Raw genomic sequence first — 15,449 nt, 5'->3', positions numbered from 1 at the left:
AAAAGAAATGACATCAAAGAAGCATCAACATCTGCTTTGCTTTTCTAATCTAAGGACCATCAGACCTCTTAATCTGAATTGTTGAAATCTTTCATAAATTATGTGTCATAATGTAAACTCATTGAGAGCAAAGATTCTTACTTTTCTGTTTGTATCTCCAAAGCCAAACATAATTCTTTGTACATAATGAGTGCTTAATAGGTACTCTTTATTCTTTCATTAATGGAAAGGGTAAAGTCTCAAAGCATTCTGAATGTAAACAGTTTGGGATTGAGAATCTGCCAGATGTTATTGGCAAAATATATCAATAAAGTTCTCTTCATTTATATCTATATAAATACATGTGTATTGATTTATACATATATATGGCTTTCTTTGTATAATGTCTTATGAGATTTTCATGAACAACCCAAGAATGATTTTAAGAATATATGTGATTAAAATTTATGTAAGTGAAATAAAAGTTTTATGAAAATATTAACTTGAGACATAGTCACTATCTGCTAATCCAAAAGTACTTTGCTAGTACAAAATGCTATATAATTCATGGAGTAAATTGTCTAATTTTTTTTGTGATTTATACATTTTTTCAATCATTTTTCATTTATGTCTCTAACTTTCATTTAAGTCTCTGACTTCATTTGAGAGTTTTCTTGGCAAAGATATTGGTGTAGTTTGCTATTTCCTTCCCAGTTCATTTTACAGATGAGGAAACTGAGGCAACTAGGGTTAAGTGATTTGCCCAGGGTCACACAGCTTGCCTCAAGATTTGAACCCATGAAGATGAGTCTTCATTTACAGGCTAGCATTCCATCAAGGATGCAAAAAAATCCTTTTTCTTTACTCAAACTTTAAGGAAAGTTTCGCCTGTTTCTCAAATCCTAGAGTGACCTAGTTTAACTTAATTCTTTACTAGTACTAGTCCCACCCCCATCCCCTTCTGACAGAGACAATTTTTACTCCATGAAATATTTTAGCATTTTGTACTAGAAAAGTGTTTCTGGATTAGCAGCCAGTGTCTGGGTCTCAAATTACTGTTTTCCTCCATTTAATAGCTAGAAAAATATTAAGAGAAATGAACCAAATATATCAGTGGTCTAGCATTCAGGTAACACAGTTAGAAAGGAGTAGAGTTTTTGTATAACTTAGGTATCTGAAGTTTAAAGCACTTAGGCTTCATTGCCAGAGCCTACTCTTTCTTCTACCATAATAAGACTTTTAAATTCCACCGCTCTCCCCCATCTTCTCAATCTTGTCCTAATTGGCCACTATTGTTTATCTATACTGGATACTGGGTGATAAACAGCTTTTTTTGCTTTATCTGAATATTCAAAAAAACAGATACTATTAGGAAATGTGAGAAAATGTTTGTCTTTCAGAAATGTTAGTGAAGTCCTTTGCTACTTATACTGGCCTTCCTCTGAATCATGGCAGCAAACAGAAAAGAAACATAATCTCTACTCCCTGAAATATCTTTTTCGTCAATAGTAGTTTTATTTATAATTTAGGGTGGAAAAAAAATCACCTGATTCGTGAAAAGTTTTGATAAAAGCATTGAAAACAGAGTTATCAGTTACATCCATTTATCATGAAATACATGCCATAGGCAAACCAAAATAGCTGTTTAGACTATAGGGGAGAAAGACAGACTGAGGCCTTCAGTCTGCCAGACCTTTTCAAGAGCAGACTGTCTATTTAGTAGACAGAGTTTCTCTGCTGTGTTATTGATCCAGTCATAAAGTTTGGGCTAGAAGCTGCTGAACCCAAGTTATTCATGATATCTGAAATTTTATATAGATACTAGGCTATTATAAAGTAGAAGAGAAGAGGAGGAGTCATTTTCTTGGGATATAAATGTAAGACTGTGGTAGTGGTGGTGGGTGATTCCATCTGGCCAGGCCAGATTCCTCCCAAAGAAATAAGGGGACAAGGAGACAGGAATAGCTGGAATGACGGATGAGTCCTTAAGTACAGCCACCTGGCAAAGTCCTTATTGAGTTCATTCCTGGTTACCCGGGTGATCGATCAATCAATCAACAAGCATTTATTATTAAATACCATTCTGGGATGTCAAGCATAGCACTACTCTTCTGGGGATAAAGGAGAAAGAATGAAAAGATTCCACGTCTTCATTGTTGCATTTAAAACAAGCTTCAGTACTTTTTGCCCTCCTGAATATAAAAAGCAGTCCCAATCTTTGTAATCACTTGAAATCAGCCTAAGTTCTGAGCAAAGTCCACTTCCTAGGATTTATGGAGGTGCAGCTTCATCCCTCAGAGATCAAAACTGACAGTTGAGATTTTGGGGTGACTGGTAAAAGGAATTATCTTATATGGGGTGATCACAAGGTTTGTATGTTATCAAGAAACGTTCTAGTTAGATTTAAGTAGAAAAATTTCTGTTTCTTGAGATCTAGAGCTGGACTAAATTCAGTGGGATCAAAGGGGATGTTATAACTAAAAGATAACACTGAGGAAGGGCACTCATATAGGAGTCCAAAATGTTTATAAATCACTTTTTGTGACCTGAACAGAGAGATATATACATTTAATATAGTTTGAGATTTTAAGAATCTGTTTAGGGAAATGATCAAGTTTATTGGCAAAAGGATTCTGTTTAGCCTACATCACTTTAGCACAGAGATCCTACCCTTCTTTTCCCTGGCCTTCCAAAGCAGTCAATAAAAGCAGTGATTCTGACTAAAGTCAAATAAACTCTTTGAAAGGAAGTAGATATAAAAATTACTAGATGTAGTCCCTACCCTTATCAAGTTTACAATCTAGATGGGAATACACAATATGCATACACCAATCGATGTATCACAAATTACCATATTGGTTATGAGAACAAGGGCTGTCTCAAACTTAATGGATTTTAAAAAATGAACATATATTTTAACATATTTAACATGAATTGGACTACTTGTCATCTAGGGGTGGGGGTGGAGGGAAGGAGGGGAAAATTTGAAACAGAAGGTTTTGCAAGGGCCAGTTGTAAAAAATTACCCATGTATATATTTTGTAAATAAAAAGCTATAATAAAATAAATTTTTAAAAAATGAACAGAGTTTCTAGTTTCCTAATAATGTTCATGTTCTTTGGGAAGTGGGCAGCTAGGTGATACAGTGGATAGAGTCTGGACCAGGAATCAGAAAGAATCATTTTCTTGACTTCAAATCTGGCCTCATTTCCTTGTCCATAAAATGAGAAGGAAATGGCAAACCATTTCGGAATGTCTGCCAAGAAAACACTTAAAAAGGTAAAAACAAAACAAAAAAAAAAAAACAAAACCCCCCCCCCCCCAAAAAAAAAAAAAGACTCGACTACGAACAATTGAATAAAAACTTAGAAAGTATTTACTACTTTCCAAAGTAACTTTCTTAGTTCTGATTTTGTCCTACTTTCCATCACATTTTATAGTATTTAGAATTAGATGAAGAATCAGTCCATTATTGACTTAATAACATTTGTTGGGGGGAGGGGGAAGGGAGGTGAGTGAATAGTTAAGTTAGGCAATTTTGGAAAGACTCAGGAAAGAAAGCCATCATGAGAGGAGCTGGCAATTTCCATCACGCCTCTGTCCTTGACTTACTCTTCCTGACACTTCAGGGAATACAAATCCCTTTGGATGAGATCTAGAACTCTCTTTTTTGGTTGAGCTAAGATATCTCACTCCCAGTGAGAAACCTCCTCCACTATTATCGGATATAAATTCTCACGTATGTACTTTGTCTGACTTCTGTTACGCTATTGATTTGGATAAATGGGTTTCTTAGCTTGGAAAAAAAAATTTACTTAGGTGATTTAATTGAAGAGGCAATTGTCTATAAGTGAAGAGCTCAGTGGAATCCTACAAAACTAATTTTTTTTTTTGTAGTTGTTGAATTGGTATAACTTTTGAGTAGATTAGGCCAGATCCGATACGGTGATTTTCCTGTTGTCTTTTGGGGCTCTTCAACCTTTGGAGATAAAAGTTGTTTCTCGGGCAAAAGTTATTCCTAAAGATTGAATTCAAAAGTCCTTAGGGAATGCATTCAATCCCATCTAACTGCTGGGAAAATAACTGAAAGAATCAGTTTGCAAGGGATTTTATATACTTTCCTTCCCAGAGGGGTTTGGAAATCCAGATACTAAAAATTTAAGGCAGGGACTGGACAAAATGATTTACTGAACTATTATCTTTCACTTACCTAGCTGTGCTATTAATTAGCTTCTTGGCATTGTTCAGGTCCTTGAAGATTCCTGGTTCTCAATTTCCTTAGCTATACAATGAGGAAGTTGTATTAGGTAACCTCTGAAGTTCCTCTTTCATTCTATGATGCTATGATCTAGCAGAGTCCAACAGCTCCATCAGAAATTGTATCCTTGCCATTTCCCACACAAAAAGTTTTAGATGACGACTACCCCTTCACTATTTAAATCTCAATGATATAAAAGAGCTGCCACTATTTTTTCCCATTAATCCCCCTTTCTCAGAAGCTAAAAGGTCATAAATGTTTCTCTAATTATAATAATCTACAACTACCTGATATTTGATAATGGGAACTGGAGAAGGTTTTGGGTTATTTGATAGGCTTGTAGATACTTTCTAGGGTTCTGTTGCTATGGCAACTGCCGATCAAGAAAGGGAGGTACAAGGAAACCTGACTGCTGCTTCCTATCATGACCTGGATTCTGCCACTTTCCCCATACTTGTTAAGGTTCTCTAGGAACCATAGTCTTCGGATCATTGGTGCCATACTGTTTGCCATGGATATCCAAGTGCTGCTGTTCATCAAAGATCTCTGTTGACTGGACCTTTGAGTCCTTTTCTTCAGCTTGCTTTTCATTCTCCTGATGGGTAATGAAACAAAGAAAAAAGCTACACTCCAGCATTACATTTCTCCTTGGTTCCTCCCTCTCTGATAAAAATTGTGAGTTAATAATTTCTCAAATCCTTCTCCATCATCTCCCTTGCTTCCACTTATATATCTATCCACAGATCTTCATTTACTTTAATGTAAGAGGAAAAGTAAGTAGGAAAAGGAATTCTTGGATCCATGGCGTTAAGAGGAATTGAGAGAGAAGTAAAGTCTGACTAGAAAAGGATAGAAAATTGTGGAGAAAGAGGGTGAATGTTATTGAAATAAGACAAAAAATTCTCCACACAATTTATTTTAAGCCTTTGTCTATCTGTCAATATATTGCATACCTGATTTTGAGTTTTGTTATGCTCATTTAACAAATATTGATATTTGGGTTCATCAAGTCCAAAGAAAGTAGCTAACTTCTCACCTAGAAAGTCACATACTACAAGAAAACAGAAGGAAAAAAAATAGTTAGCAGGATTCATAAGGAAGGAGGCTTTGAGTGTATGGGGTTAGGGGTTTGAAACTAGCTAGAAGAAATGAATCAATTTCTAGAGAAGAATACTTTTCTTCTTGCTGTTCTTGGTGCCATAATCATTCTAGTGTATTTTAAGGCTCAAGGGAATCTTCAGAGATCATCTGGTTCATCCCTCCTACCTTTCATGTTTAAAGAGAAAATAAAGTGCTGGCTTAAAGTCAAGAAGACTCACCTTTGGGGCAAATCTGACCTCAAATACTTACTGTGATTTTAGACAAATTATTTAATCCTGTTTGCCTCAGTTTCCTCATCTGTAATATAAACTGGAGAAAGAAATGGCAAAATACCCTAATATCATTGCCACAAAAACCCCAAATGGGGTCACAAAGAGTCAGACTCAAATGAACAAGAAAAAGCTGACACAGAAGCTGTGTGATCCTGAGCAACTCAGCCACAGTTTCCTCATCTGTAATTATGGGATTTGATGGCCCCAAAGGTTCCTTGCAGAATTAAGTCTATGATCTTACATGATCCAGAAGTTGAAGAATAGGTACCATTCTGCATTGATGCAAGGACTTCCTCACCAATGGCTGACACTAATGAAATCACAGATCAGAAGGGGAAAAAAGATAACATCTATGTAGCATTTTAAGGCTTACAAATTTCTTCTTGTGCTTCCAAATTAAATTTGCCTTACAGGTTTATAAGGTAGATAATAAATGAATTATTTCATTTGACATATGAGAAAACTGAGGCTTTGAGAAGCTATGTAACCTGACCATGATCACATAACCAGTAAATACCTAAGAATTCAAACTTAAATCTTTTGATTTCAAGTCCAGATCTCTTTTCACTATTCACTATTCATGGCACCTCAGATCAGACAGATATAGCTTTTATTCAATAAACAATCAATTATCAGACACTTACTAATTATCTACTGTGAACTGGGCACTAGGGGTACAGATATAAAAAATGAAATAATCCCTCCTGTAAGCAGTTTCCAATCCATGTATTTGTAGAATAATAACAATAAAGATAAAAGTAATAACTAATATTTATATAATAGCTACGATGTGCCAGGCCCTGTGCTAATTGCTTTATAGATATTATCTCTTGATACAACATCCTAGGAAGTAGCTACTCTTATTATCCCCAATTTACAGATGAGGAAATTGAGATTAAATGATTTCCTCAGGATCACACAGCCAGTAAATGTCTGAAGTTAGATCTGAACTCAGATCTTCCTGATTCTAGATCCAAACTCTATCCATTGTACAACCTAGCTATCAACAAAATAAAACAAAACTAACTAACTAAACTAAAAGCTTCCAGAAAAGAAAATCCCCATTTTACTCAATTATCCATCCAGTACTTAAAATTATACATCATCAGGTAGCTCTTTTTATGTGTAACCTAACTCCTTTCTTGCAATTTAAGTCACTTTCTTCTCCTGTTCTCCATCAAGATGGAAAACAGCAATATAGAATACTCACCCCTATAATTGCTGATAAATTTAAGGCCAAAGGTTTAAATTAAGTGGAAAGCAAAATAGAATAAGGGGTTCTGGGGTTTGTCAAAAGGGAATGAGTATTTTAGGATTCCTAAAGAAAAGCTTCATACTCTATAATTTTAGGATCAAAGCCTTTTCTGAATAACATGACTGAGATCCTGGTAGTGTTTTATACCGCAGGTGTTTTGTTTGCCTAACTAGACTATATATTGCCATAGGCTGTACTTCCGTTGCCACATCTGTCACTGAGTGATAGCTGCCAGTAAAATGATACCTAACCAAATAGTAGGAGCTTAATAAATAAATGAATTCTGTAAATTTTTAAACAAAAGTGAAAGAGGCAAGAGGATTTTATTCCACTTACAAATTTTCTAAGGGAATTCTTTCTGTTTCTCTGTGTGTGTGTTTCTCTCTCCCCCTTCTTACTTTTCTTTGTCTCCTCTCTCTCTCTCTCTCTCTCTCTCTCTCTCTCTCTCTCTCTCTCTCTCTCTCCTCTCTCTCTCTCTCTCTCTCTCTCTCTCTCTCTCTCTCTCTCTCTCCTCTCTCTCTCTCTCTCTCTCTCTCTCTCTCTCTCTCTCTCTCTCTCTGTGTGTGTGTGTGTATGTGTCTGTGTCTCTCTCTGTCTCTCTCTGTCTCTCTGTTTCTCTGTCTCTCTGTCTCTCTCTCTCTCGTTCTGTGTCTCTTTCTCTCCCTCCCTCCTCCTTCCCTCCCTTCCTCTCTCTCTCTCTCTCTGTCTCTCTCCCTCCCTCCTTCCTTTTTCCTCCCTCCCTCCTTCTCTCTCTCGTTCTGTGTGTCTCTCTCTCCCTCTCTCCTCCTTCCCTTCCTCTCTCTCTCTCTCTGTGTCTCTCTACCTCCCTCTTTCCTTTTTCCTCCCTCCCTCCTTCTCTCTCTCTTTCTGTGTCTCTCTCTCCCTCCCTCCTTCCTTCTTCCTCTCTCTCTCTCTCTCTCTTTCTCTCTCTCTCTCTCTCTCTCTCTCTTTCTCTGTGTGTGTGTATGTGTCTGTGTCTCTCTGTCTCTCTGTTTCTCTGTCTCTCTGTCTCTCTGTTTCTCTGTCTCTCTGTCTCTCTCTCTCGTTCTGTGTCTCTTTCTCTCCCTCCCTCCTCCTTCCCTCCCTTCCTCTCTCTCTCTCTCTGTCTCTCTCCCTCCCTCCTTCCTTTTTCCTCCCTCCCTCCTTCTCTCTCTCGTTCTGTGTGTCTCTCTCTCCCTCTCTCCTCCCTCCCTTCCTCTCTCTCTCTGTGTCTCTCTACCTCCCTCCTTCCTTTTTCTTCCCTCCCTCCTTCTCTCTCTCTTTCTGTGTGTCTCTCTCTCCCTCCCTCCTTCCTTCTTCTCTCTCTCTCTCTCTCTCTCTCTCTCTCTCTCTCTCTCTCTCTCTCTCTCTGTCATACACATACACACACACACATTCTCTTCCTCTTTCACTCACTCCCCTCCCCCAAAGTTTTAAAGACCTATCTAGCTGAAGCTTACTGAATGTGATCATTTGTGGGAGAAAGCAACTGAAAGTAACAATCAGGGATGCTGGTTATCCTAAGTTACAATTTGGTCCATGTCAAACAGAGAGAAATCCTCATCTTGAAGAGCTAAAATGAAGACACTTACTGGACAACGTAGTCCTTGCCATTTGTACAGCCAAGAATCCCAAGTATGGCACCCATGGAAGTTTAGACTGAAAAGCAACACACAGAGTTGTGACAATGATTAACAGAAAAGCCTGAGAATTGCAGAAAACTGTTTGATGTAGAGATTTCAAAATGTTGTTCCACACTAAAATACATGTGGAGTTTGAATTCAAGATGTGTTTAATCTTCACTCTTTCTGCTATTTCCTAGTATCTTTTTACAATAAGAGTACTTCATATTGAGCTGCTTTCATTTATCATTTTACAGATAAAAAAACTAAAGATCTTTATATATGATTAAATGATTTTGCTCAAATTCACAGAGAAATGGATCTAGGCAATAGAGATTTTTTTCAGTACAACTACATTCATTTTATTTTTAGATGTTTAATTGATACTTTTTTTTCTTTAAGTAGCTTTGTGTCACCTTTTCCCCAACAATAGAATGCTCTATTCACTAGGCAGGGATTAGCTTCCTATGTCTCATGCATCCCTTTGCAGTTTGGTGAAGCTGGATATTTTCTCAGAATAATGTTTTTAAATTATTGAAGGAAACAATACATTTCTGTTGGAACTTAGCAAAAATAAAACTGTAATTTGCTCCCATTTAAATTCACAGATCCCCTGAAATCTAATTCAGGGATCCCAGGTCAAAAGCTCATACTTGAGATCAAAATTTTATGTGAGCTAGTCTGATGTGATGATAAGTCAGGAGATGAACCAAGTTCAAATTCTGCCTTTCACACCTATAAACAATGCAGTGAGCAGGAAGTTACTTGACTTTATGAACTTCAATTTCATAATCTATAAAATGGATATAATACGGTTTCTGTGAAAATCAAATGAGATAATATAAACAAATCATTTTACAAATTATATAATGTGCTATCAAAAATCTGATATTCTTATTAGAATCCTTTTCTGGCTAACTCCTCTTAATGGTTAGGCAAATGGCTAACACTCCCTTTACCATCACCCATATGGATATACTGGACTTACAGTCACAAGTGTCGGCATAGTCTTTAATTCTTTCTCATCTTCACTTTCTTCTTCTGTGCTATATTCCTCCATAGTATCTCCATTTGCAAAGTGGATTATCCTTTTGGGGAGAGTTCTTTTGATAGTTTCTATCTTTTCCAGTCGTGACAGTTGTAAACCACCCTCCTGCCCCATAAGAGAAACAACAATACAGCAACAATAAAGTAAATAGGATCCTGTTAAATTTATTTACTCAGAACAAGGATGAGGAGCAGTTAGTCCAGTGCTATGTAAATTGTAGGTTTTTCATAACTAGCAATGAAAAATAAGTCTAGCTAGAAGGGGGCTAAAACAAACATTGCTTGATTGTGTACTAGGGTTTCATCAGTTCCAAAGACTGTCAAGTTCAGGTCTGCTATAGAATAGAAAGAATCAGAATGAAGTAAGTGGGGGTCACCCCAGGAATCCGTTAAGGGCCCTTTTTTCCTTTAATTCCAAAACAGATTTTCAGTGAAAAGTAGTCTCTTCTCTTTGTAGCCACTAAATCTTACAGACTGCTTATGTGATACTTATACCAAAGGCAGCAAAAATATGTCACAGATTTTAGGACTATAATTAGACCTATTCAAATGAGATCATATTTGTAAAGTGCTTAGCACAGTGTCTGACACATAGAGGTGCTTAATAAATTTTTTGTGTCCATCCCCTACTTCATGATGAACTAAATCCTATACCTTCTGTGATACAGAATTTATGCCATTTTTACAGTAGTCTTCATAAAAAGCTTAACAAAGATTAAAATTCCCCATCTCTGTCTCCCTCACTTCTCCCTTCTGTCTTCTCTCTCTCTCTCTCTCTCTCTCTCTCTCTCTCTCTCTCTCTCTCTCTCTCCAACTCAAACTGGCTTGGTCAATTTTTAAAATCTTCATTGTGAGCATTTACATCTTAAACAACAAATCAGGGATTGGTTTATTGTTCTATTGATTTCTAGACTTAAGAAAGTGGTGGAAACAATGTTAATAATGCATATCAAACTTAAAAATATGTTGTGGGTACATATATTTTTTCCTGGCAAGCTGGTTCATAAATATTTACCAGCACACACAATTGCATACCTCATTCTAGTTCTGAAGTTTCTTTGAGACTGTTAGGATGAGAGCATATGTATTTTATCCTATCCCATTGGCTTTCAATGCATTATAAAAGTGACAGAAGAAATTTGAGTGGGAATTTGTATGGGTGTGTTGTGGGGAATGGTGAGAATTGGCCTATAGTTTTAACCTCAGAAAGCCAAATATCTCAAAATCAAAACAATTTACTTTGATAACATTTAGCACTCACAATATGCAAAGTATTGATGAGGTCCTGAATTGGTGTGTTGGGCAGAGAGAAACTGAAGAATTGATTCCTGAGGTAGGCAGGGAGAAGGCTCTGATAGAGGTCAGTTTAGCTCCTTGGTCCCACCCTCTGGGGAGTCCTCTAGTCAGAAATCTCAAATCCCTGAGACCCATCCTCTGTAGGAGTCTTGGTCGGTTTCTCTTTGCCATGTCATGTTCTTGAGGTTTTACTTTTACTTTTACTTACAGCTCATCCCATGATCACTGCCCTTCTTTGGGTCAGTCCATGCTGGCATTTGTGGGGTCTTTCCCCTTACTTCTCCCCCATGCCATGTGTTCTCTCCTAATTCCGCCATGTCCTGACCTCACTTCTCCTCAAGTCTTTTAGGGTGCTAAGTCCCTTTCAGGATTTAGCCTACCAGCTAAAGTCCACTGGGAAACTTGCCCTTTCCATCATTAATTACTAAAACCCCTTTTTATGCTCTCCCAACTCTATTTCATGTTTACCATTTCTGGTGTTTATTTAGAATCCTTTCATTTTATTTACCTGCAACCTATTACCCCTAAATCAATCTACCTTTTCCCCAAAGAGAATGACCATTGTGAATTCTTGTGACTGAACTGAAACTTTTGGTGTTTACTGTTATCTGGGGTCTATTATCAGCCCCATCAGTATGGCACTGATTAATAATAAAACATGGCATTTTGATAATAACTTTATAGTCTCACTAATCCTTTCAACAATTCCATTATGGAGGCAGGGGATTATTTACCCATTGTACAGCTAAACCTCAGTTTCTCTTGAATCTCAGAGAGATTGTACCTTCCTCAACATCACCAAATCAGAAAACTGAAGAAAAACGGTCAAAACTCAGTTCTTTTATTACCATTTCCTGTGCTCTTCCACCAAACTCATTAGCTATTCCTGGAAGCTTTGTCATCCACAAATTCGATAAGCATACCATGTACTCATTTATCCAAATCGCAAATACAAATGAGAAAACAGCCCAGGCATTTATCTACTGTACAATAATAAAGTCACAACAGAACCTACCCAGAAATAATTATAAAAATATATATTTTTCAAAGTAGCACAAACTCTTTAAAAGCAACTCACCTGCAATATCTCTCTGGTATTTTCCATTTTTCACCAAGTCATATTTAATTTTGAAAGCTAAAATATTTTGGAGCTGAACCTTGCTTTTAGGGTAGATGACACAGGTTAAAAAAAAAAAAAAAAAAAACTAGACCCAGGCCACGTAGCACAATTAAAAGTGCTCTGAGTAGAATACTTTTTCCTTTTCGGCATGCATATTAAAAGGCTAGATCTGTTTGAGTTATAGGCAGGTCTTCTGCTATTTAAACAGTAAACATTCCTTTTTTTCCCTCCTGTTTAAACATTCAACACTCCTTTCTTCCCCTTCCTATTCCCTATCAGTTAACTGGAGGTAATAGGAACTGAAAGAGCTTGTAAAAGGATGTTGTCTGTGTGTTATGTTGAAAGCTAAAACTTGCTTATTCTTATTATCCTATAAGATATTCACATGAGTGAATAGCTCTAAGTGAGAGAACATTTGAAGATACAACAAGGTTTAAATTGAAATTGAAATTCTAAAGTTTCAAAGCAGTCAATGAATGCTTCCAAGATCATTTTCAAATCAATTTTATTATATCAAGCTATTTACACCTATGGATCATAATTATTTCTAGGTCCAAAAGGTTGGGCACTTTGCCCTCTCTCTTTCTCTCATAAGGGATCTGTCTCACTTCTGGATATTTGGTTATGGTATAGAATATTGTCCCTAACATATCAGATTCAGTGCTGGAGATTCAGTGGGGAGTGGAGTGCTGCCTCCAATGAGAAGATTTAGACTCTTTCTCATTCTCTTTGATGCTTTACATTCCCTTCCTGGAAACCTAGGAAAATTACTTATAGTTTAGATTTGGCTTATGTCTATGTTTTCTCCAAAGTGAAGGAGAAAATTTAAACACACAGCCAAAACAGAACTACTGTTATAGTCTCCTGGGAGGTTAAGATGTAAAACTGTCAACTCATAAAGCATTTTGCAGGATCGCTAAATAAATCAGCATTTCATAGTTCACATTGGTTCTGCATGTTCTAAACAACCCCCTCCAGGTCTGTGTCTTCTGGAAAGTGGAGACTAGGGATTGTTTCCCCATCATTGGTATTCTCTTTAATGCAGAAAGTCTCCCTGTAGCAAGTGAACTTTGATTAAGGGATCTACATCTCCCAAACTGCCCAGTTTATGTGACTATCTTCAAAGTCAAATACATTCGCTTCGGTATCACTGATTGGTCATTAATGCTCAGGAAAGGAAATGCCAAATGGAAAAGGCAGCCAGGGATCCCAAGACCCAGGCAATTATCATGTTGGGGTTGATATAGAGGAGGTCCTTCCCCCTCCTCTTTCCAGATTTCAACTTAAATAGTCTTAATACAATCTAAAAATGGGAAGAGAAAGCCACTGTCTTTTAAAGAAATAGTCAGTGGCCCTTCTTGCTCATCGTTCTAAAGTGTTCAACTCCTTCAATGCTAAATTGTTTCCCTGAAAGTGTCTAGGATACAGGTTCAGTATTCCATGGGTTTATGTCAGTCCAATCCCCTGCTTCACAAACATTTCCAGTCCTGACTGATGATAAAGCTATTATTATATTAATAGAGTATATATAGTAATACCACCTGTTGGTTAAAGAACAACTGCTACTGGAAAACTGCCATTATTCTGTGCCTAATTGGAGAAAAAAGAATGTTTATTGTGGTTTAAAAATTATCTTAAGGGATTTGAAGATATTATAAAGGAACAAGTCCCAGATCGCAGAACTGGTTTGTATTTAACTATGTTGAATGTTCTTCTGCCACCTAATGGGCCACATGGGAATGAACCAGAACATTACTACATTTAGGAAGCTATGCAATACAAGCAATTGATTGTATAAGCAATTTCTTTCTGTGGCAAATTTCTCATGTATCATGTGACTTATTTTTCTCAAAAAACTCCTGTACTTGTTACTACATTCTGAACAATTAAGGAGTTTGAAAACTTAAATTTATTGCTTTTGAAATATTCTTAGGGACATTTTATAAACAGAAATCTATATCCAATAACTAGATGTGGACAAAAGATGAACGGTATTCTCTGGGTGGCTTTTGGGGTGTGTTTTTAGGCTAAATTTGAATCACCTCCACAATGAAGGTCTTAAGAGGTTCTTGATAGATTCTCTATTTGCTGTACTCCTAGTGACTAAATAGGTCTTGTTTTCAGTAAGGACATTATCAATTTAGTGAGTTTCATGGTTCATCTATAAAGCACTTCTTTGGACCTATGATCTCATCAATGTGACTCTTCCCTTCTCTCACGCAGCTCTGAACACATCTAGCTCTTAGCTTATGGATTGAAAACCTTTGGTGATTTCACGCAAATAATCCAAATTGCAAATGATGCCATTTTGATTGCACTAAATCCCAGATATAAGACCTTGATGAGATCCGTGATTACTCAAGGGAAATGTGTAAGACAGTAACAATTTCTATTAGATTTCAAAGCATGAAATGGGACTAAATGGGAATCCAGCTTGAGCATTTCCAGTGCCTTCTGAGTCAAATGCAACCTTGAATCTAAAGAGATTATAGCAGTATCAGCAGGATTCATATCATCACCAAGGCAAAATTTCAGGTTGGAGGACTTTTGTCCTTGAGATGGTTGAAATCACTGACACAATTTCCCAAATGAAATCCATCCTGCTTTTCCTTAGTTGAGTTCTGAGTCCAACTCACTATCCCTTGATAGAGCACCTATCCCTATCCTAGAATCACACACTGATTTACTAAATGGACTGGCTGTTAAACTGTATGCTTTGGACTACACAAAAGACATTTCTCCTTTATTTAATTCCTACTGTTTCATGGGTTGAAATTTAATATAGGTCACTTTTTTTTTTTTTTTTTTTTTTTTTGCCAAGGCAAGTGGGGTTAAGTGACTTGCCCAGGGTCACACAGCTAATAAGTGTTATGAAAGTGTCTGAGGCTGGATTTGAACTCAGGCCCTCTTGACTTCAGGGATGGATCCACTGTGCCACCTAGCTACCCCAGGTTTCTATTTTCTTTTATTGAATATTTGTGCCTTCTGCACCTGAAAGTGCTTCTCTCTTTCTCGTCATTCATGTCCTAAAGTTCTTTTAATACCCTTGGATAGTTTACCTGGACCTGGTGACTTGAACTTGGGAACATCTAGGGGATGACATAGCTCCTTCTATGGGTCAGGCATATGAAATTAGATTTAAAAAGTAGATTGTTAGATTATGGAGGGTTTTAAATGCTAAAATGCTTAGAGTAGCGACTGTTTAGTTATGTCGAGTCTTTGTGATCCCATTTGGGGTTTTGTTGGCAAAGATACTGGAGTAGTTGGACATTTCCTTCTCCAGCTCATTTTACAGATTAGGAAACTGAGGCAAACAGGGTGAAATGACTTTCTCAGGGTCGCACAGTATCTGAGACCATAACTTGAACTCATGAAGTTGAACCCTGACACTATCTGCTGTGTCACTTAGCAGGCCTTCAGTAGGAAGCTACAAAAAAAGCTTGAAGAGAGTGAAATAGAACTATTTTTAGGCATATTGATTTTTGCAACAAGCTGGATGGATTTGAGAATGCCAGGAAGC

The 15,449-nt window shown here is 37.0% G+C and overlaps 1 protein-coding gene across 1 annotated transcript; it reads right to left on the bottom strand.

Annotated features, from left to right (window-relative positions):
• Window positions 1-3,303: 3,303 nt before the first annotated feature.
• Window positions 3,304-12,189, bottom strand: FAM177B (family with sequence similarity 177 member B). Its single transcript, XM_051993362.1, has 5 exons — window positions 11,888-12,189; window positions 9,455-9,619; window positions 8,437-8,503; window positions 5,191-5,288; window positions 3,304-4,832 (listed from the first exon to the last, which is right to left on the bottom strand). The coding sequence occupies exons 1-5, from the start codon at window positions 11,912-11,914 to the stop codon at window positions 4,695-4,697; spliced, it is 495 nt and encodes a 164-aa protein (XP_051849322.1). The 5' UTR covers window positions 11,915-12,189; the 3' UTR covers window positions 3,304-4,694.
• Between the last annotated feature and the right edge of the window lie 3,260 nt (window positions 12,190-15,449).

Source organism: Antechinus flavipes, chromosome 4, assembly GCF_016432865.1.
Source record: "Antechinus flavipes isolate AdamAnt ecotype Samford, QLD, Australia chromosome 4, AdamAnt_v2, whole genome shotgun sequence".
Taxonomy (NCBI): Eukaryota; Metazoa; Chordata; class Mammalia; order Dasyuromorphia; family Dasyuridae; genus Antechinus; species Antechinus flavipes.
Note: the sequence above shows the minus strand (reverse complement) of the source record. Positions and strands in the feature narration are given on the sequence as shown.